This window comes from Arachis ipaensis, chromosome B7 (genome assembly GCF_059453495.1).
Source record: "Arachis ipaensis isolate K30076 ecotype BB chromosome B7, ASM5945349v1, whole genome shotgun sequence".
In the NCBI taxonomy this organism is placed as follows: Eukaryota; Viridiplantae; Streptophyta; class Magnoliopsida; order Fabales; family Fabaceae; genus Arachis; species Arachis ipaensis.
The window spans coordinates 143,049,145-143,072,122 of NC_142442.1; the positions used below are offsets into that span (position 1 = coordinate 143,049,145).

General features: G+C 30.0%; 1 protein-coding gene across 2 annotated transcripts; it reads right to left on the minus strand.

Moving 5' to 3' along the window:
- Positions 1-11,043: 11,043 nt before the first annotated feature.
- Positions 11,044-13,900, minus strand: LOC107607964 (uncharacterized). Of its 2 annotated transcripts, XM_088493211.1 has the most exons (4): positions 12,864-13,900; positions 12,070-12,608; positions 11,791-12,006; positions 11,044-11,461 (listed from the first exon to the last, which is right to left on the minus strand). In XM_088493211.1, exons 1-4 carry the CDS (start codon positions 13,898-13,900, stop codon positions 11,343-11,345), a joined length of 1,911 nt encoding a protein of 636 aa, XP_088349337.1. In that variant the 3' UTR covers positions 11,044-11,342. The 2 variants fall into 2 exon arrangements, with proteins under 2 accessions (XP_088349337.1, XP_016165341.2); XM_016309855.3 differs by having other exon boundaries at positions 11,791-12,608; positions 12,864-13,792.
- Positions 13,901-22,978: the final 9,078 nt, after the last annotated feature.

The following is a 22,978-nucleotide window of genomic DNA, read 5'->3' on the forward strand; positions in this document are numbered from 1 at the left end:
TAGGCCAGTGCCAACCTCCACATTTGGGCCAGCCTTATCTTGAACTTTTGGGTCATGACTAGCTTTCTTTTTAGGTGAAACTCTCTTCTTCTTCTTCTGAATTTTTTTTCTTTTCCAAACTCTCATCACTGCTGTCTGTATCCTCAAAACCAGAAGAAAGAGACTTATAAGGCTCATTTTCTGTGGTCTCGTATCCATCATCTGAAGATGATGATGATTCACTCAGCACAATAGTATCACACTCCACACCATCATCAACAACTTTAGGGACATCTATCGGGTGATCAAAGTAAAGATAAAATTCATTGTTGCCCTTATTTCTCTTCTGAGCATCCCTCAGTTCATTTATCTCAGCATCACCTTTAATAACATGTATCCCAGCTTCCATGTCATCAGCAGTGTTGTCAAACCAATACATCTCCTTGTATGTTGTATACCCTAACTCCTTAAATAAAGTTTTTAGATAAAAAAAGTTAATATAGTCTAAATCCATGGGTGGATACTTATGCACTTTTCCATTAAGATAACATAATATCCCCTTTGAATTTCTCTTAAAACTTCCTCCATGATAAAATATAGAAACAACCATAAAATCATCTATCTGAGACAGACAAAATAAATGATATTTTATATTACAACCTTTACATAAATAATTGTGATTTTAATAGAGTACATATAGTTAAAGTATATATATTTTTTAATAGATTACATGTAGTCAAAGTAGGTATATATTCTAATGAAGTATTACATATATGGAGACACAAGAAAAAAAATCTAAACTCACTACTATGCATGATGTAATATAGTCAAAGTAGGTAGGTATATATTTATTGGTTTCTTTTTTCACGGAATCAAATTTCAATAGAGTACATAAACATTTGCTAAGGTATATATTTGCCTTAAACTTTAATAGAAAGTTGTTGTGATAAAGATAACTATATCTGTAAGAGTTTGTGATTTTAATACAAGCAATTTGATACATTCTGAACCCACTTGCAAACTATATATGAATTTCATTGAACCATATTTTCTATATATGAATTCCATTGCAGGAAGGGAAAACATCTTTATCTCTTGATGGCAAAATGCCCCAAAATTAACAACATTGAGCCTTAACCAAACTCTATCTTTGTTATGCGACACCAAGCCAGAAAAAAAAATGCAAACACTCACAACCCAAAACTAATTAACAATACACAATGTCACTAATATTTTAGTTGAATAATCTGTTACTTACCTCGAAGACTTGCACAAGAAAATTCTGTCAACGTCGTCATAGAGTCCGTTAATGGTGCCGTCTGAAACTTTACTTGGAGCGTTGTCAGCAACACTGTTAGCGTCTTACTCAGCTCCACCAGCCAGGTAGAGTGTCGTCGTTTTGTCGTCTTCAGAGAGAATATGAAAAGATTTTGGGTATTCTGTAATTAGGAGAAAGAGAAGAAGGGTTAAATGGAAACCCAAGGCATGTACTATACGCACCATTTCAATCCCCCACTTAAAACGCCAGGGTTTTTGTTTGGGAGGCAGGGACAGATCGACTCATGTCCATTTTTAAATTGACAACTTGGCACTTAATGAACACCTAACAGCCAGCTCATCACCGTTAAGTGACACGTATACTTATTCTATTTGTTTTTAACACCGGAAGGCACAGAAGGGCCGCCATGTCTCACGAAATACAAAAACAGGGGCCGGAACGTACCTTTTTTTTGGACAGGGATTAGGGCTGCACACGGATCGGATCGGATCGGATATAGCCTAAAATTCTATCCGATCCGCACTGCACTCATCGGATCGGATCGGATACGATATCCGCATTTTTTTAGTTCGGATCGGATATCGGGTATATCCGCATAATTAAAAAAAAACTATTTTAAGATTCTATTTGACTATTTTTACAAAAAAAATCCAAAAAATTCATTTTTTATCTGTTTAAGCCTATTTACTCCTAAAATATTATCAATAATAGTTCTTTTGAATAACAAAAACAAAATAATAACACAAGATTTAAGTTTAATTATTTTAAGTTGAAGTACAACATAAAAAATTAAAAACAAAATATAATAAAATTCATAAATAACACACTAAAATTCATATCACATTAGGGTTTATTTTCTTAAACTATGCTATTTATATGTGATGTGCGGATATGCGGATTTGCGGATCGGATCCGCGGATATCACTGCCAAATCCGCAATCCGATCCGACCATAGTGCGGATCCGATCCGATCCGATCCGATGGCTCTGCGGATCGGATAATATCCGCAAAATTCGGATCGGATGCGGATAATTATCGCGGATATGCGGATATTATCCGATCTATGTGCAGCCCTAACAGGGATCGCTTTATCCTTCTAAAAAATGGACAAGAACCGGGTTGAGTGTTTACTCCTCATCTAATCGGTGATTTTTCTATCTATTTCTCTAAAATAAATGATAAGTAATTTCTTATAATATATTTAATAATTATTAAATAAAATTATTTAACTTATTGTGATTAATTTTTATTTTTAATTTAATCTAAATTTTAATTACCTAATCAATTGATATAATTTTTTAAAAATTATAAAAATCAAAATTTTCTAAAACTCTCTTTTGATAAATCAGGGAGAAGGAATTACATGTACATCAGTACATATATAATATAACAGCAAAATCAAAGGGGTTAAAAACACAAGAAAAAGAGACGATGGTGATCAATTTTTTTCTTGTATATTTGGTAGGTGTTTGGTGAAAAAGTGAGTATGGGTAATTAATAAATATGAACATATGAAAAGGTTAGTTAATAATATTAAATAATAAATTATCTGATACAGAAAATATAGGAATACATTTTCTTGGTTTTAAGATAGAATGACATAAATATAATTTCTATTGGTTTTCAACCTCAAAGAAGCACCAAAAACTTTATTTATTCTTTCTATTTTTTGAAAATTTTTATTGTATGATTAAAATTATAAAATGTAATTTTTCTAGTAATTTATATAAATTGTAAAAAAAAATTATATCTTGGTTAATTAGCTAGTTAGATTATCATAACTTAGGTTAAATTAAAAGTTAATATTAACTTAGATAAATCAATCTATTTTATCCAACAATTATTAGATATCTCACATGAAGATAACTTATCCTTTATTTTAGAGAGGATTGAGTAAAATTCACCAAAAAATAATAACATTAATGTATTAGTATATTACCTAACTTCAAAGTTCAAACAAATTAAGAAAGTTGCAAATAATAACGGCAAACTTTTCTTCTCTCTCTAGAAGGACCCGCTAAGATCCTTTGAGATTATACATACTCAAATATGAACCCTGTGCATAGAGCAATCATGGAAGCAAATTTAACTATTGAAAAAAATTAAAAGGGTGATTTTTCTTATTGGCTCTCTCAAGACACCGAGAGCCGAGAGGGGATGGTTTTCCTACTATATATTTTCTATAAAGAGCATTAGGATATTGTCAAAGACTCAGTGTGCACTTTTGTTAGAAAACTTTAGAGTGATTCCTCAACTATAAAAGATGTAAACCAGACTCTCATTGCAATGTTACCAAAAATACAGCAGCCTGAGTATCCTTTTCAATTCCAGCCTATTGCTTTGTTCAATGTGGTTTACAAGGGGATTACAAAGATTCCTGCAGAGAGAATCAAACCTACCATGATCAATCGCATAGCCCCAAATCAATTAAGCTTTGTGTAGGGACATATCATACATGACAATATTATAATTGTCAACGAAATGGTTCATGAAATGAGAAGGGTGCATGCACTGAGTTGGGAAATTATGTGCACACTGCAAACCAAAGACCTGTGGTGCTACAAAAAACTCTCGGCCATGAATGATGCTTTTGTTTTAAAGAATATATGGAGAATGGTGAATGAACCGAACAAGTTCTGATTAGACTGTTGTGTAATAAATACTAACGAAATTAGGATCTTCTCTAAAGAATGACATGCAAATCGATAGCAGAGCAACTCCTTCACCTTTAAGTGTTCTAATATTCAAGTGTTTCATTGGTTCTAGCTATTGATCTGGCTCATAATTTTTATACATCTAAAACCACGGCTCATCCTTAAACGCTCCTTGCTAAGTATGGAGTGCTGCACACCTTGTGAATTAGTAAATCTGAACTCTTCATTTATTATATTTTATTTGAATGGTCTTGATTTAAAAAGGTAACCTGTTAATCAGGTTAATCATTTTTAATAAGTTTTAGATTTTTTTTTTGTAAGTTTCAGGTATTGGGCTGAAGTTCAAAATAAAAAAAATAGTATATAAATATTAAAAACAACATGTCTGTAAAAAAAATTATTGGACTTTAGAATTGAAATAAATAATACATAAAAAATAAGTTGAAAATTCATGTACTAAATCTAGAAAAAAAGATATATTAGAATCTTAAAAAAAATAATATTAAATATATATTATGTATATAATATTAAAATTTAAATAAATTTTATTTTGTGTGAAATAAAATTATAATATTAAATATAAACACAATGCTAAAAAATTTTGTGTTATATATATATATATATATATATATATATATATATATATATAATATTAAATATAAACATAATGATAAAAAATTTTGTGTTATATATATATAATTTTATTTTGTGAGAAACAAAATTAAAACATTAAATATGAACAGAATGATAAAAGATTTTGTATTATACTAATTTAATTAAAAAAATATATATACAACGTAAAAAGCAAACAAACATATAATAATTTTATTTTGTGCGAAACAAAAATTCATATAAGTTTTTATTAACAATTTTTTTATTGAAATATGTCATTTTACTATATTTATAATATATTATTTGGGATAATTATATTATTTTAGTTAATATATATTATTTAAAAAAATATTTAAAATTTATTATTTTATATTAAGAATATTATTAAAAATATATTATTAGTTTTTCTTAAAATAATATTTTTTTTCTTTGGTTCAAATACTATGACAATAAATTTTTTTTACGTAACTGCGTCTACTCAATAAATATTATATTCATTTATTTCTATATTGTATGTAAAATAAATAATTAATATTTAAAAAAGTTAATAAAAAAAGTATTTTTTTTTACTAACTCTTAGGTGAATATAGAGACTATGTCATTTGAACTATAACTCGTTGGCAAAGAAAGAAATACTCTTAATTATATATTAAATAAAATAATTATTTATTAGGCTCATTCTTATACAAATAAAAATTTTTCTTAATTTTATATATGTAATATTTTATACCAATTAGCTTCAAAATTTAATTATTTTTTGAATAAATTAATACAAATAATACAAATAATTGTTTAAATATAATTGTATTTTAATTTTTCATTCTATTACGTACACGTTGAGGATAATTTGAAATAAAAGATAATAGACTTGTTGTAACTGTCATGTATTTTGTGCTTTGATTGCGTTGTCATCTGAGAATTATGGTGCCTTTATGGAGACCGGTTCTTCTACAGAATCAGTTTTACGTTTGGAGTTAGCCAACCAGCAGCGGCGACAGACAGCGTCTTCCTTTTCTATGGCAGCAATTTTTCGGGCTTTGAATGTCCATTTATGGTAGACGTGGAATGGGGTGGATTCAAGAGCGTCAAAATATGTGGCTAGATAGAACAATAGTGGAAGCACCTGCTAGCAAATAAAACCATGAAAATGCTTGAAGACATCACATCAACAATAACAGAATAACGGAGGAAATCGATCAAATTTTTCTGAGTACTCTTCTGGTGTAAAGATAGTTCTGTGTTAAACGAGCGAATTAGTTTTTTTTGTTAATGGCTGTTTGTTTGTTCAGCCCATGACAAAAAAAAAAAAATAAATAAATTTAATTTACCTAATTACTTTTGATAGCAGGTTAACTTTTAAAGAGTGCTGCACTCCCTACTTTACCTAGAGTGCACTAGCTTTCGCCCTAAAACCACTGGAATATCCTACTTTTCAATCATCGAAGCAGTACTAGTTTCGGCACTAAGCATGAGTTTCTACTTTGCATTTCTTGATCCTTCTGTTGTCGCAGCAATTTGCAAGACCAAAATAAATAAATAAATGAAAGAAGATTATGCTTTGGAACTTTTTAATTCGAGCCAAATTACTTTTCAATTCACTTTTTCGTCTGACTAGTGATTCCCAATCGTAGGTTTTTTCTTTGAAATTGCAAAACCTTTTATGCTACCAAGTACAAACAACATTACTACAAAGAGAAATAGAACAACAGAGCATGAACAATGAATGATACAGAGATACTTATTCCACACACAAGAAACTTGAAAGTTTAGGAAGCAAGATACATGGATATGGAAGAATTCAAGGTACAATCTTAAAAGCTCTGGTCTTTTCAATCCAGCCAATGAAGGAATTCTTGGTGTTCTTAAAACCCAAGAAGCCATGCTCTTTGGACTTGTTCATGTAAAAATTAATATAATTTTAATATACATTATAAAATTATCATTCACACCACAAAAAAGATCTTGAAATTTATGATTATCACAAATGGAAATAAGAATAGTTACTAACCTTGATCCATAATGATAATGATATTAGGAAGAATTCACTTTATCTATTCATTTGCCTTCTTAATTCTTTCTTCAATTAAGTTATTGATGGCAAGTGAAGAAGAAATACTTCATAGATAAGAAAAGAGGACTGAATTCTGATTTGTTTTCATAAAACCAACTTCCATCAAGTTGGTTACATTTTAAAATAATCATGTAACTTTCTTTTAATTAAATATTTATTAAACCAATAAAATAAGACACATTACACACATGAGACATCATATAATAATATAATTTTTTACATTCTCCCACTTGGCTCATGTGTCATTATTCCTATTGATGGTTTAAGAAATATTTATCATAATCGCATTTCTAAGCAATTACTTGCATAGCTTAATTTATCATGATAAGAATAAAATTAGCATGAGTCATAGCGGTTGTACGCCACCTAATCGATATAGTCCTTTCTATGTACTACAAAGTTAGCCACATTCTTAACATGAGCCATAATTAGGAAGTATATAACATAATTAGTCCAACAATAATGTCTTCGTTGTAAGACAATACCTTATTATTTTAATTCTATTATATATACAACAAATTGAAAATCAGGTAATACAGAAACATTAATTCATTTGAGCTCAAAATGTCAATATTTATACGACACAAACTTCATTAAACATATTTTGATCCTATAAACTCATAATACCCATCCTTTGAACATGACTAATAAATGTTTTGGGCGGTAACCCTTTGGTCAAAGGATCAGCAACCATAATATTAGTGCTAATGTGCTCTATTGACACTCTTTGTTTCTGAACTTTTTCTTTAACGGCAAAGTATTTCAATTCCATATGCTTAGCACCTTTGGAATACTTGTCGTTTTTAGAAAAAAAAAAAAAACTGCTGCAGAGTTATCACAATAAATTTTCAGCGGCCTAGTAATACTGTCAACAATTTCAAGCCCTGAAAAGAAGTTCCGCAACCACTTAGCCTGAACCATGACCTCAAAACACGCCACAAATTAAGCTTCCATTGTAGAAGTAGCAATTACTGACTGCTTCGCACTCTTTCATGATATTACTCCTCCAGCTAAGAGATACAAATAACCAAAAGTGGATTTTCTTGTATCTACGCAACCGGCAAAATCTTAATCTGAATATCTAATCACTTCAAGGTGATTAGATCTCCTATAAGTAAGCATGTGTTCTTTTCTCTCTTGCAGATACCTTAAAACTTTCTTTACAGTTTTTCAATGATCCAATCCTGAATTACTTTGGTATCTACCAAGCATACCAACTGCAAAGCTGATATCTGACCTTGTGCAAGTCTGAGCATACATCAAACTTCCAACAATAGATGCATATGGAATTCTTTCCATCTGTTTTCATTCCAAATTATGTTGATTATTGTGCCATTCTGAATTTCTCTAATACTTTATTAATATATGAATTCTAAGACAATTCTAATAGTCCTTGTGATCTATTTCGGAATATTTCTATTCCAATGACAACTTGCCTCATCCATATCTTTCATTTCAAAATTATTAGAGAGATATTTTTTAGTCTCGCTTAATAGACCAAGATCATTAGATGCAAGCAAAACATCATCAACATATAGAACTAAAACAATAAATTTACTCCCACTGACCTTCAAGTATATACAACGATCAACAGTATTCTCCTTAAATCCAAAGGGCAGAATGGTATCATTAAATTTGATAAACCATTGGCGGGATGCTTGTTTAAGTCCATATAGTGATTTCTTAAGTTTACACACCATTTGTTCTTTTTCTTCAACAAAAAAATTTGTTGGTTGATTCATGTAAACATCTTCCTCTAAATCCCCATTAAAAAAGGCAGTTTTTACATCTATTTGATGAAACTCTAAGTCATAATGAGCTACCAAAGCCAAGATAATCCTTAAAGAGTCTTTTCTAGAAACTGGTGAGAAAGTCTTTTTGTAATCAATGCCATCTTTTTTAGTAAAACCTTTGACAACAAGACGAGCCTTGTAATGTTCAAGGTTGCCATGAGAATCACGCTTAGTCTTAAAGACCCATTTACACCCAATTCTCTTGCATCCTTTAGGTAATTCCACAAGATTCCATACTTTATTTTGTTCCATTGATTTAAGCTCATCTTTTATGGCCTCTAACTATTTATCAACATTATCACCATTAATGGCTTGTGAGAAAAAAACTAGATCATTAGCAACACTCAAGTTATTTTCATATAATTTATTTTATAATTTTTTTCTCTTAATATGAATATATTAATAAATTTAAAATATAAAATATTATAAATATTACTTAATATACTAAACAACTTAAGCTGTAATTTAAGACAATAAGTATAATAATACAAATACTTACTTATTAGTATTAAAAAATATATAAATATTATAAATTGATATTTTTTGGTAGAAAAATAATAATAAAGATTATTAATTAAGTTAATTATAATAAAAAATTATGAATTATTTTTTAAATAATAATAAAAATGAGATCACTATTTTTACATACTTCAAAGTTTATAAAAAAATTTATAATAAATTATATATTAATCCTGTCAAAAAAATAAATAAATTATACATTAGATATTATTTACCTACTAATATAATATATATTATCGATTATCAAGTTATAATTAATTTTTAATCTAATTTTTGGAAACTAAAATTTAAACGATTAAAATCATTAAATGCTAAATATTTTGCACCAAACTATTTTTTATTGAAATTAAAAAAAAAGTGAATTGTTAATTATTTATAAATTTAAATTTAAATTTGAATAAAAATAAAATATTATTTTAAATTTTATCTCACTAACTAACTAAACTTAATTTTAAAATAAAAAATTATTTTGTATATTATATTATTGGATATTGTGGTTATTTGCTTTTATTCTAACGTCAATAAGAAATTAGAAAAAATATATATTTACTAATTTAGGGGATAATAATTTATCTTTCAATAGAATAAATTATATATTGAACAACAAAAATTGTTATAATTTCTCTTAGTACAAACTAATACTCAATTATGGTATTTCAGTAATATTACCAAGGAATATTAATTAATCTAATAGCTTTTATAATGATAGAAGTTTATAAGTTTAAAAATTTAAAAATTATGTCATACAATGTGAAGTTTTAATAAGTAACAATATTAATCATATTGTTTTGACTTAAAAAATGAATATGATACTAACCAAAAAAACTAATTAAATAAATTTTAATAAAGATAAATCTCTATAAGTATTGCTATCAATGAGACATTATTTTACTTTAAAGACAAATACTATTTTTTTACTGTATTTTTTAACTCTGTAAGCCAATGACTAATCCACCATGGATTAAAATCCCATTTATTAAGGGTCTGCGACTAGCCAATGGATTGCTACACATATAATGTGAGATTCGAACTTCAATACTTACTTAAGCAGATAAGTGAGATAATTACTCAATCAATCTAAATTAATTAAGACAAATATTAATTATTTTTAATATTTTTAACATTAAAAATAGTTAAACTTTGACTTTAATTATAACTTTGTAAAATTTTTATAGTGAAAATTATTATATATATTTTTTGTTTAATTTTTTCAATAAAAAAACTTCATATACACTAGTTCACATTTAACAATTGGTGGTTACAAATGGCAAAATGAAAGCCACTCTGGCGTCCAACAAATCCAAGCATGAATACTCAAAGTCATTTCACAAACTCCCGTTTGTTTCTTCGCTGTATATATCTTCAAGGTTGTAACCCCGTTTTCCTAAGTTTTAATTTAATTTGCGGTGTACATCTGATAGGCATACGCATAAACCCTTTGTTTGTGCAGCAAATGTTGCCTTCTTATATTTAATCACAACCATGAGCAACAAAGATGTATAGTGTTTATAGTATATATTATACGAAAATGGATATGTGGTCCTGCCTTCATCAATTTCCTGCGAGTTCATGGGTCAATTCTTTTATAAATTTGACTTTAAGTAATACCATAAATCACTCCTAAAAAAATTTAATTATTAAATTAGTCTCTAAATTTTTATTTCATTAAGTAAATTAGTCTTTACATTAAATTATTTATTTATATAAAAAACTAATTTAAAAATTTAAAATTTTTTTAAAAAATATTATATCTTTTATTAAATAACGTCAATAATTAATATGTCTAATAAAGTTGTCTAATAAAATTAAAAATTAAAGACTAATTTAATAATTAAAATTTATTAAAAATTAAATTCTTCGACTAAATTTTTTTTAAATGATTTGAGATATTAGTGTTTGATTTTTTTTATCTTCGTTTGCCATTTTAAACATGTAAACTACATTAGTACTTAGCTGATCAATCTAGATAATCAATGACTTTTTTAAATAACATAAATAAATATCAATCAAATAAAAATACACTACATTTTTAAATTATTCAACTAAATATTAATATTAGAATAACCATCTGCACATCTAATGAAATGAACATCTAATATGTCTATTGTTCACAATGTTTAATATTTTCGTTGTCTAGCTGTATTTTTTCATCTCATAAACCTTCCGTCACTGACAGAAGAGCAATGCTAGGGGCTAGCAACTTTTGTGATTAGTAGCCATCATATAGCCATCAATAATGATTTAATGGTGTGAGATTGGTATGAGATTTCATCCAATAGCTCACATTTCTCTGCTGGTTATATGTTGGCCAAAATTCAATAAAACTGCTAGCCCTAGACTTTTCCCTGACAGAATACACATAAAAGGATTCATATATTTGTAACTTTGGTGGTCAAAACCTGAGAAGAGGCACAAGATTAACAAGCCATTATCAACTACATTATTGGCCGAGCTGCTGCAATGTTAGCTTTTTTAATTCTCCTCCGTGCCCTCTGCACCTTTCTCCTACTCACTTCTTTTGCCGCAAAAGGTTCTTCATTAATGGTGGACAACCCTGAAAAAGTTATTATTAGACTATTAGTAACATTCAAAAGTAATTGGAAGAATATTAGCTCCTGTTATAATTAATATAATATATATATTATATTATTTTATCCAATTTACAATAATTATTTTGAAACTAAAAAGTAAATTACAATCAAATTAACAAATGAAAGAGTTATATGTATATAAAAATAAGGTAAAAACTCAGGTACAGTCAACTTTACGTAAAATTAATAACGTAGAGTTGTTATATGAAAATTTAGTCAAATTATTTAAATTATTTAACTAATCTCAAATTTAGTCAAATTATTCAAATTATTTAAATTAATTAATTATTACCAGGCATGAGACCACCACTGTTACGATCATGGAAGTTCAGTTCACAGTTGTTGGCTTCATTTTCATGATTAGAGTGATGATTTTTTTTCTTTTCCATCACTCTTATTAGCCTTGACGAGCGTGCAGCAGCAAAGAGCCACGTGGCATCCATGTGTTTGCAGATCATGCGCGCTGCGTGGTAAGGAATCTTGAGACTCCGCTGCTGGTGCTGGTGCTGCTTCTTGTTGTTGCAATCATCATCATCATCGCCATTATTATTTAACTTGATGATGCAACTGTTCATGAACATTATGCAGTCCAAAAGGCTCTCCCTCGCCATGCCTTTCATGTCATAAGCCTGTGACCTTCTCCAGAGGCTTTTCCTGTGCGTGTTCGCTGGGTTCGAAAGGCAAAGCGCTCTCGTTGAATCACTGATTGCACTTTCTGGATTCTTAAGCACAAGATTGCACTGTGCTTTGTTACTATAAAGCACCATTCTCTCCTTTCTCAACTTCAATGGACAAACTTCAAGTGCTTCATTGTACTTCACCAAAGCTTCTTCTACTTTTCCCAACCTCAACATGTGATTCGCTTCTTGCTTTATCAAACCAACCAAAACCCTTCTTTCCTCTAATTTCTCTTCCCACAACGCCTTCTCTTTCTTCCTCCTATACACCTTCAAATTCAGCACTTGTTGCAAGTCCCTGTTGTTGTTGAATTTATGTTCCTCAAGTAGCAGCACTTTTGTGATGGTTTCACCCACGTTTGATTTATCTCCAAGGCTTTTAAGTTCAACCAAATCAACAAGGTACGAAGCAGCAAGATCAATAACCTTGAACCTAGATTATACATGTAAAAATATAATTAGGATGAATTAGTATTATTTAGTATATCTGAATATTTATTGTAGGAGACAATTTGAATACACTTAATAGAATACACAAATATTTTCTCTTGTTTAGTCTCTTGTTTCTAATAGTACAAATACAAATATGAATATATAAAACCGAAAATGTTTGGTAACCAAAGAAAATCAGCAAAAAATAGTCATAACTTGTCTTATTTAGCATTCATTAATTAATACAGTGTGATACCTTGTATCTGAGTCCTTGAGAAGAAGTAAAAGACAATCAATCGCCATATACTGCCAATCATCCGAAGATCTTGAAATGTTACCGAGATTGATGATTACTTTTGGGATCTCAGCAATGATTTTCCTTCCAAATTTACTGTAACACAGGATTCGAAGGAGTCCAACACCACCTGGTGACGTGTGATTCACCAACCCACCCCACATGTGGCAAAGTTGCTTCAAGAACTCCTTCTGACAAATCAGATTCAGACATCTTTCTTTGAAAGCAAAACAGTTGAGAAGATGAATACACCAACACTGAAGTTGGCTACCCCATTCCTCAGCTTTTCGGTTCTCCATCTCCAAATCACCAACACCTCTTGTAAGCAAGTTCCTGTGGTACTCTACCCTCTTCTTCTTCTTCACTCCTACAAACTCAGAATACACCACTTCCAAGCAAGTACATGCTAGATTCAATGTCACTTTCACCACTTCTTGTTCATACTCCGATACCGAATCGAATGTGCTTTCATAACTGGCCAAGTGCCCTAATGCTCGAACCGCAACCCTTTGTTCAACCCAACTGATTTTCCCCCTCAGAAGCTCTAACAATGGAGGTATAACACCTGATTGCACAGCTATTTGTGCAAACTCTTCCTTGTTCATGGTGTAAGATCCAATGATATGAGCAGCATAGTAGGGTATGTATATGTTTTGATTTGTGAGAAGCCAGGTTTTGTTGTTTATAGCTTTGTTGATTAGGTTAGCCATGCACTTGAATATGCCAAGGGAAGGGAACTCAGGGTCGTTGGATTGAGTCATGGCAATGTGCCATAGTTCACTCAGCACCAACACATATTGATCATAATCTTCTTTATCCTCACATAGAGGCATTTCTTTGAAGCAGTTGGAGATTCCAACTCTTCTAAGAGATGCATCTGCTTCTCTCATGCTGCAAAAGAAACAACAATGCTTGAGGCAAACTTCTTGGTCTTGGTGAGACTCCTCACTGGTGTTGTAAGGAGTTTTGGTTACAAGTACCACTCTTTTTTTCTTCATGGGGATTTTCTTTGACTAGTAAGATTATGGTTTTGAAAGTTGATGGAAGAAAAGGAATATTACACTAGTGGCGCATAAATGGAAGGCTTTCATAATCGAATAAAAAAAAGTCTACTCGCAGCAATTTATTAAATTCTAGCCAGTATATAACCAGTAAAGAAAAGTGAGTAATTTCACGACATTAGATGAAATCTCACACCATTAAAAACATTATTGATGACTACTTAATGACTACAAATCACAAAAGTTGCTGGTCCTATCACTCCTCATCGGATAATTCAGTTTTTATGTTGAGAAAATTTTACTGATACTCATTCATAATGATTTTTGGCATGTCATCATTACTATTTGATACCCTTCTTTTAATAATTGACGTAATGTTGAAGAAAGTAAATTATTCTTCAAACGAATATTCAAGTCTTCATTATTCATAGGGGACAAAAAGATCAGGTAAGCAACAAAATTTCAAGACTAGGATATAATATTGCACACATTGTAGACTTATTCTGCAACAAAACTTTCTATTTTTCTATGCATTTCTAGAGGTTCATTTGTCAACAACTCTAGTGCTAGTGCTATAAAGCCCTTGTTTAAGGTAAAAAGTGTAGAAAATGCAGTTAAACTGAAACTATATCATGGGATTCCACCTACCCTTTAGCCCACACAACAGTACAAGATGTAATAATGAATTGAGAAGAGAAGTAACTAAGCAAAGATAATTAGGGACCACATCCATAAATGGGAAAACAATCCCCTTCAAATCAGTAGCAAAAATGTGGTCCCAACACATATTGCTAAACCTGCAACTTCAAATAAAAACATATATAAGAATATGAATTATAAAACATAACTAAGTACAAGTGGTTATGGTCTCAAGAATATGCGGCTGCCATATATAGGTGGAAAGCATAAAAAGGAGGGGGTTTCTTAGATATTATCTTTATACGAAGAAGATTATTGCAGACATGCTTGTAATATTCAATGAACTGTGCCAAAATGATTTGAGGCTAGCATTTTATTAATAGCTTGTTTTGTTTGTAGCATTGGCATGAAATAACAGTACAGTAATGACGTTCTATGCTCATGATGGCGAAGACTAGATCTGTTACCTTAGCACATCAAACTATGCGGGAATTGAGCATGTTTTGCCAAAATCCACATGGTCCCTCCTTGGTCATCCTAATTGCTTGTTCCTATTTGGTGTTTAATTTAGAGGCATCTTAAATCTAAACAGCCGAGAAACTAGATGAAATATTAGGGTAACCAAAAATATTTATATAATAAAAAGTGAATATCCCACCCGATTCCTGACAATTACCTCGAAAGAACAACGAGGTTTCCAAAAAAAAAAATACCCAATCCGGTTCCTGATATTTTTTTTGGGACTGATTAGTCTCTGTATAAAAAAAATAACATTGACTTTTTTTTTGACACAGGGGCCTCGTTGTCCTTTCGAGATAATTGTTAGGGACCGAGTTGAATTTATTTTTTGTCAAGGGCCTCGTTGTCTTTCGAGATAATTATCAGGGCTATTTTGAGTTTTTCTCTATAATAAAATAAAAATAAAATAAAATTTTAAAAGAAATTAAATTAAAATTTATTTATAATTTATATATAAAAATTAAAATTAGAGAAGTCATAGTCCCTTTTTTGCCACTATGTGGCTCCGCCCCTGAATCTAAGGTTCAGATCTATTGTGATAAAGTTGGCTTTTAAATATGAAATCCACATTTTAGACTCCAACATTTTGTTTAAAAGAAAAGAACATAACAAGATGTTGCAGTAAAAAATTCTATATACTTAACATAAGAAAATTCTGCCTCCATTCAGGAGAATTTGTGAAAATTTATGACTGATTCTAACAATAGGCAAATCAAGCCTGGAAAAGTTGCTTCTGTCTTTCACTGTTTTCTGGTTGTGACATTTTTAACTATATGAAGAAATCTCATCTATTATTCATTCACACAAATCATTAATAACCGACAAAGATATTGTCATATAGTGGTTGAGATAGTGCAGCTATAGTGATCAGATGACCAATTCATCAGCCGTAAACAGATGGGCCATGCATGTTTCAAAGCCTATGGAGTTTTCATGAGTTTAGCACAATATAAATATACCATGTTACTACTTTTTTACTAACTCGTCACCCGCTTTCAAAACTTGCGGAAAACGACCAAAGAAGAAAAAGGAAGATTTACTCTACATTTTCCCAATCTTTTTATATGTTGTAGTTTGCAATGGCCAACCTTTGGTTTAGGTGCCTTAAAATGTGTTGGTACTTTGTATAACACCCATTATGTTTAGCTTTATCATATACGATTTTTACATTAAAAAGGTTCGCACTTCATTACTATTGACAAGTTACAAGTGAATTCACAAAAATTAGAGTAAAGTAATTTAATCCCTGAAAAATTTTGTATCAAACAAATTTGTTCTTAAAAAGTACCTTGTCCCTAACATTTGTTTTTGTTGGATATGCCAAATGAACAAGACCAATTTATCTAATATGAAGCAAAAACCAATAGAAATGAATGGTTATCAGTGTCTAAAAAAAAAAATTAAATCTTAGCCTCTTTTTATTTTTGTTTTTAATCTTGAGTTCTATTAATTTAATATGGAACAAGAAATGGTACGTCTATACAAACACAGCAGATCTTTACAAAAGACCGTTGCACCTCTCAAAATCCGCCAACAATGACAACCACCTGATTACACCTGATTGTTGGACTTGTCAGTCATCAGGTATCCATCGATCAACAGTATGATATAGCACCTGGTGTACTATTAGAGGATGGCCGGATCGGTGGTTGCTGGCGTTTGTCGGATTCGGTTCCTAAGCCATATCATCTTGATGCTGAACAACTCCTTCCTGTGTGCACCCTGCTGCGCTGGAAGGGGCAGTTTGGCACCTAGGAGCTCCTCTATGTACTCCTATGTTGGTCGTTGGTGTCAGGCCTAGAAGTCACCTAGGCACCCATCTACTAGCTCTCCGTCTGTGTGTAACAAAATGTGGTATGCAACATCTTACCTACATGGTGATGGTGCAATAAACCCCATGGCAGGTGAAAAGTGTAGGTCTTCGAAAGCTACTGTTCTACAAATGCAGTGATAAGGGAGTTATCAAAGACAAAGTTCCTGAGCTACACTGTGTTCCAAATCCAACTTCCCTCAAGCAAGGGACGATGGCATCCGGGAGTGCAAATGTATGACTAACCCATCTAGGTAATAAAAGGCGAGGCCTCTATTTAAAAGTAAAAATTTATAAATACAAAACTTTAAACTAACTTCTCTAACATGTTCAAAGCTATTCTAAAAAATATAATATGCAACTCATAAATATTAGAACATAATATATATCAGAAAAAAATACCTAAAATTCCTTCCGGAATTTAAAACAATAAAAGTAACCACTAAAACCTTTAAATCAAGGAATCAACTCAAACTAATTAAGTAGTTATTTATCCATGCCTATGAATAACAACTTCGTTTTTTTTTTTTATACCAAAGATAGGAGACTCGAATCCACAACCTCTTAATTGAGTATGGGGAGACTATGCCATTTGAGCTATAACCTCTTAAAAAAAATAAAATAAAATAAAAAAAAAGAATAACAACTTCGTTATGATTAAACTTAAATGCTTATAAATGTCATAATTCCTATTTGCCAACTAACATACTCTGTGTTACCTAAACATCTTCAATCTATTGCGTCTATTCACTAGTACAATCCAAACAATTATTAATTTGAACGATAAAAGATAACATCAACTTCAAAATCGATGACTCTTACAATGTACCAGCTAGCGTTCAGGAGATTGATGTTAAGATTACGTGCCATAACATCTCCAGAACTCAGAAAGATCAATAAAATGGACTAAGGTAGAGAAGAATGTGAAAAATGTGGGTCAAGAGTGGGTCAAGCGGTCTCTCAATAAGTTGTATTTATAGGCGCTAACGTTGCTTATCTCGTCTACAGTGTAAACGAGATAAGTATGGTAAGATCTCGTTTACACTGTAAACGAGATAAGACACGTATCATAATGCGTTTAGTATCATAATGCGTTTATAAACGTGATACGTGAAGATGAGTGCATGCCTTATCACTTGGCTATACTTATCTTGTTTACAGTATAAGACTTAATGTGAAAAAATGTAAATTGTCTACAAAATACCTATATAAGTAATTATAATATTTATTCTAAAAATATCCTGAATTTGATAAAAGTATTTTTAAAATAAATATTATTAAAATTTTACTCTTTATTTCTAGAAAATTCAGTTCTTGTATCTCACTTTTTAAAAGTATTAAAGAGATTAAAATTTTATATTCTAAAATAAAATTTAATTTCAATTTTTAATTACCAAATATAATGTTAAATTTTAATCTCTTCATTTCAATCTTAAAAAAAACGCGGTCTAAATGTATATGTCCATGCATTAAAAAAAAACCTAAGAGTATTTATGGATCGAATCGTATCCGCAGGTCTGCGGTAAATATCCACATCCGATCTGAAAATTATGGATACAATCCGATCCGTATATTGATCTTTTATGGATCGGATCGCGGATATCTTCTCTACATCTGCATATCCGATCCAGGATCCGCAGATCCGCACAATAATAATTAAAAATAAATAAATAAATATATGTTTAATATTATATTTACTTGTTTGTATGTTTTAGTTAGTAATTATTATTCATATATTATATTATCTTATTTTTGTTATTTAGAAAATTTTAATTAAAAATATTTTAAGAATAAATAATTTTAAAAGTATGAAAGAAATATTTTTATTAAATTTTTTACATAAAAATATGATTAAAAAGAGAAGATTCAATTATACGAATATATCTGATATCGATCCGATAATAAAAAATGCGAATATCATATCCGATCTGACCCGATGAAAATTATGCGGATCGGATCAAATTTTTTGCCATATCCAATTCGATCCGCGTATACCGTCAAGAAGCCGTTGCTTATCGACTTATTGTTGATTTTTTTTAAAAAAAATGGAAGAGATCAAGTGTTTGATTTGAGGAGAATTATAGTGTACAGATTTTAGTTTACAGATATTCCCATCACATAACTCTTCTTGCAACACGTGTACTATTTTATCTTTATGTTGGGGAAGCAATTTGGCTAACTTTAGTGACCTAGAAAGTTGGTGGCTTGGCTTGCTTAGACACAATAAAGGAGAAGCCATTTATGTTGCATTGGACCTCTTTTTATATATAAGTTGGTCTTTGACTCTCTTAATTTTTTTTTTAATCCTTAATGAGTCCTGCAAGAAAAATAAAAAAAGAATTTTAAACTTTTAATACCAATAATAAAATTAATTTGCTAAGACAAAAAAATATTAATTAGCTAAAATATGAATTTAATTTTAATTGATATATTTATTTTTTATAAAATTATGGCATATGTACTTTTTAATTGATGGAAAAATTGATAATTAATTCTATATAATATATATATTAAAGAGAGCTTTTTTCTTGTATAATTTAAAAATGAAAAAAGAGTTACATGACTTTCTTTAATTCATTTATAAACTAATATTTTATGAGAAATTTTTGGGAACTAGCAACTTTTAGTAATTTTGGTCATTATTTAATCAGCATAAATTATAATTATTTTAACAAATAAATTTTATTAATTTATGTATGCAAATTCTAAAAAATATAAGTGCAAACTGTATTGATTTATATATGTAAAATTCTAGTAAATATAAATATAAATTATATATTTTTATGTGTAAAACGTCTGTAAATATAGATATAAATTTTTGTTATAAAAAAATAATCATATTTGTTAGAGGCTATGTAATATTGCTCATGTTCTAATTCAACTTACAATTTCTTTATCCATAATTCAGTATCTCTTTTAATTACTTGCAAATTTATTTATTCATTTATTTATAATATGCCATATATATTATTCAAATATATATATATATATATATATATATATATATATATATATAATGCTTAAAATTGTTAATAATAAAAAAAATTAATTTAGTTTAGTCAATTATGAAGTATATTTAAAAATTGGCATTATGTTTTCAATTATTTACATATTTACTTAACTATTTTTTCTATTAATCTGTTAAATACTTTTAAATTCTAATAGTATCTAATTTATATACTTAATACATGTATTAAAATGACTAAAAAATAAAAAAAATTATAAGAAGAGTCTAATTATGCAATGTTTATATATAAATGGTCTTTGAGTTTGATTGTAGTGAAATTGACTTGATTTTTTTTATTTATAATTAAATGAAATAATTACATGAGTGAAAAAATTTGGAATAAAAAATTGGAGAGTTATGTATTTATAATGTACATTATCTTTGATTTTTAGACCAAAAAATACAATTTAACTCTCTTATAATATTTTTTAATCGTATGTAAATTAATTAATGGTGGAAGATTGTTTCTAACTAAAAATTAAAGACTCGTTTTTAACAAAAACACTATATATTCATTGTCAAGTTGATATAAAATTAGATTTTTTTTAAGTTAAAATATTTAATGCTAATTGAATGTGTAAAAGTATTAGAACCTCACTTAATTAAATACTAATCAAATTAACTTATAGATAATATAAAAATAACCCCACATTTAAAAAAAGAATCTTTTTTTCTTGTATTCGAATATTAATGTTGTTATTATTGTTATTGTTGTTGTTGAAAGATTAAGTTGTAATAGATAATGTTGTTATTATTTTTAATGACCCAATAAAGATTGATGACCGAATTTTCAATTCAATCAACTAAAAAGTGTGTTTGGTAAACACGTTTGAAGGGAAAAAACATGTTAGAATTTCTTGAAAGCTTCAATTTTTTGTTTGGCTAGTTTTCTTCTCTACAAATACAGAAGTGATTTTGTTCATAAAACCAAACATAAATCAAATTTGGTATAGAGTTGCCAAACATAAATCATGTTAACACAAACTTACTTCTACCCAAAATCAATTCTATAAAATCACTTTTATTCAAACTCTAATTTGACAAATTACAATCCAAACACACGCTAAGTCAAACTGGATTTACCAATTCAACTAACAAGATTATGACCGAATTTTCAATTCAATCAACTAAGCTAAACTGGATTTACCAATTCGACTAACAAAATTAAACTGAGTTTAATAACTATGCTAAAAATAACTTTTACTAAACTGTTGAACGGCGGCAAAGAGCAGCGGCAGCGATGACGACAGCGAGGACCCTTCCCCCTCTTCTTCCTGAACCCCCTCCCCCCACCCTTCTCCCCCTTCGCGTAACCCCTTCCCCCTTTCCCCTTTACTTTACGCGTTTTCTTTTTTTATTTTTTTATTAAGGGTAATTTGGTAATAAAAACAAAAAATTTGAAAAAAAGGACGATTTTAAAACAAACTGAAACTTTGGAGACCATTTTGTGGCAAAAAAAGGCCGGAGACGAAATAAATTTTTGGCCTCTACGTTAGGAACCGAAATCGTATTTAACCCTTAACCCTTTAAAACAAACTTTCAATCTGAAACTGTTTGAATTCAGCAGCGGAAAATTTATGGGACAATTTTATTTTGTCTCATGAATATCAAAAAACAGAACAGAGCAGGGAAGAAAGAAGCTGACACCATCATGTATCCTGGTTCGGTTGCTTTGTGCTATGCAACCTACATCCAGTCTCCACCACAACAGTGGTGGAATTTCTACTATAATTAAAGAATTACATACACAAATTCCACAGAATTGACACAATCCTTTCACACTCAAGTTCTAACCTAACTTGACTTAGTTATGCTAATACCTAACTCTTCACTCTTAGTGCTCACCCAACTAAGAAAGGGGTACCTCACATGTACAAGATACAAGATATTGGACCAACCTAAAGAAATCTGAAATCACTCTAGACTTTTCACTCAAGTGTTTCTCTCTGCCTTTTTCCACTCTTAGGCTCTTTCAATGAACTCTCTCATTCAGCCTTTTACCTCAAGAAATTACAAAAAAGATAAACATTGAAAAAAAATACAATCTGTAAAACATGAAGGAGATTAATGCTTCAACAGCCTCTTTGCTATGTGATTAACCAGATTTGCTTGCTTCTGATTTAGTTCGTCATTCTGGCGGAATGCTCCTTTGACTAGGAAGCACTGTCCAAGTTGATGAACTTCTTTAGAGAACTCTTCTCATAACATAAACTTCAAAACACTGGTTATCTCTCCTTACTTTCTGAAGGATGAAAAATCTTCTTTTGTATCTCATTGCATGTTACTGAGTTGCTCTCTCCTAGGTCAACCCTCGAGCTGTGTGCTTCACCAACTCAACCATTCACTTTCTTCCATTAATCCTCAATTTAGGAACTTTGGTTCTGACCTTCTTTGTTGACCGAAAGCCACATGACAACAAAAACAAATATTTTCAATGGTAAACTCAGATCTTAGCCATTGACACACTACTTGGTCACCAAGACACAAATTTGACCGTAGATATGCAGCAGTGTTGATCAGAGTCCATCTTTTCCATGTATCCCAATTTGGACTGGCAGAGAGTTGGGGAAGAGTAGAGGAAAGCACGATGCATGCAAGAGGAAATAAATTACCTTTAACTTCTGCCTTAACTTGATTTGGTTTGATTTGGGTGATTAGACCTCTGCCTTTCTTACTTAATCCTTCTCTTTCTTTTTTCTTTGGTGAACAGTTTAAAGGCTAAGCTTTTTCTCTCTTTCTCTGTGTTCTTTCCGAAGTGACACAATGTGAACGTTGCTTTTGGTGAAAGCAAATTGGAGGGATTTGCTTGAGAGAAGCCAAATCGGGCTTGGATCAGTTCTATTCAAGTTCAGCCCGTTTGATTTCTTTGCCTTGTTTCCTTTGGGCTTCCTTTAGATTGTTAGCCCACCAACAGATTCAGTTTGTTCCTTAATGGGCTGCAGCTTTGTATATTTATTTTGGCCTGCATCACTCAACCAAAATAATTAAAACTAATTAGATAATTAGTCCAATAATCTATTGTTTGTCATCATCATTTATGTTAGTTAATTTTTTAACTCAACAATTTCATTTAAATTGTAAGAAGAATGATAAATAAATG

Excerpts from the sequence above, each read along its gene's own strand:
- LOC107607964 (XM_088493211.1), bottom strand. The coding sequence starts at position 13,900 with ATGAAGAAAAAAAGAGTGGTACTTGTAACCAAAACTCCTTACAACACC. Across the intron at positions 12,007-12,069 it reads GGACTGCATAATGTTCATGA|AGCACCAGCACCAGCAGCGG; the intron begins ACAGTTGCATCA and ends ACAACAAGAAGC. Across the intron at positions 11,462-11,790 it reads CAGTGGTGGTCTCATGCCTG|GGTTGTCCACCATTAATGAA; the intron begins GTAATAATTAAT and ends TAACTTTTTCAG.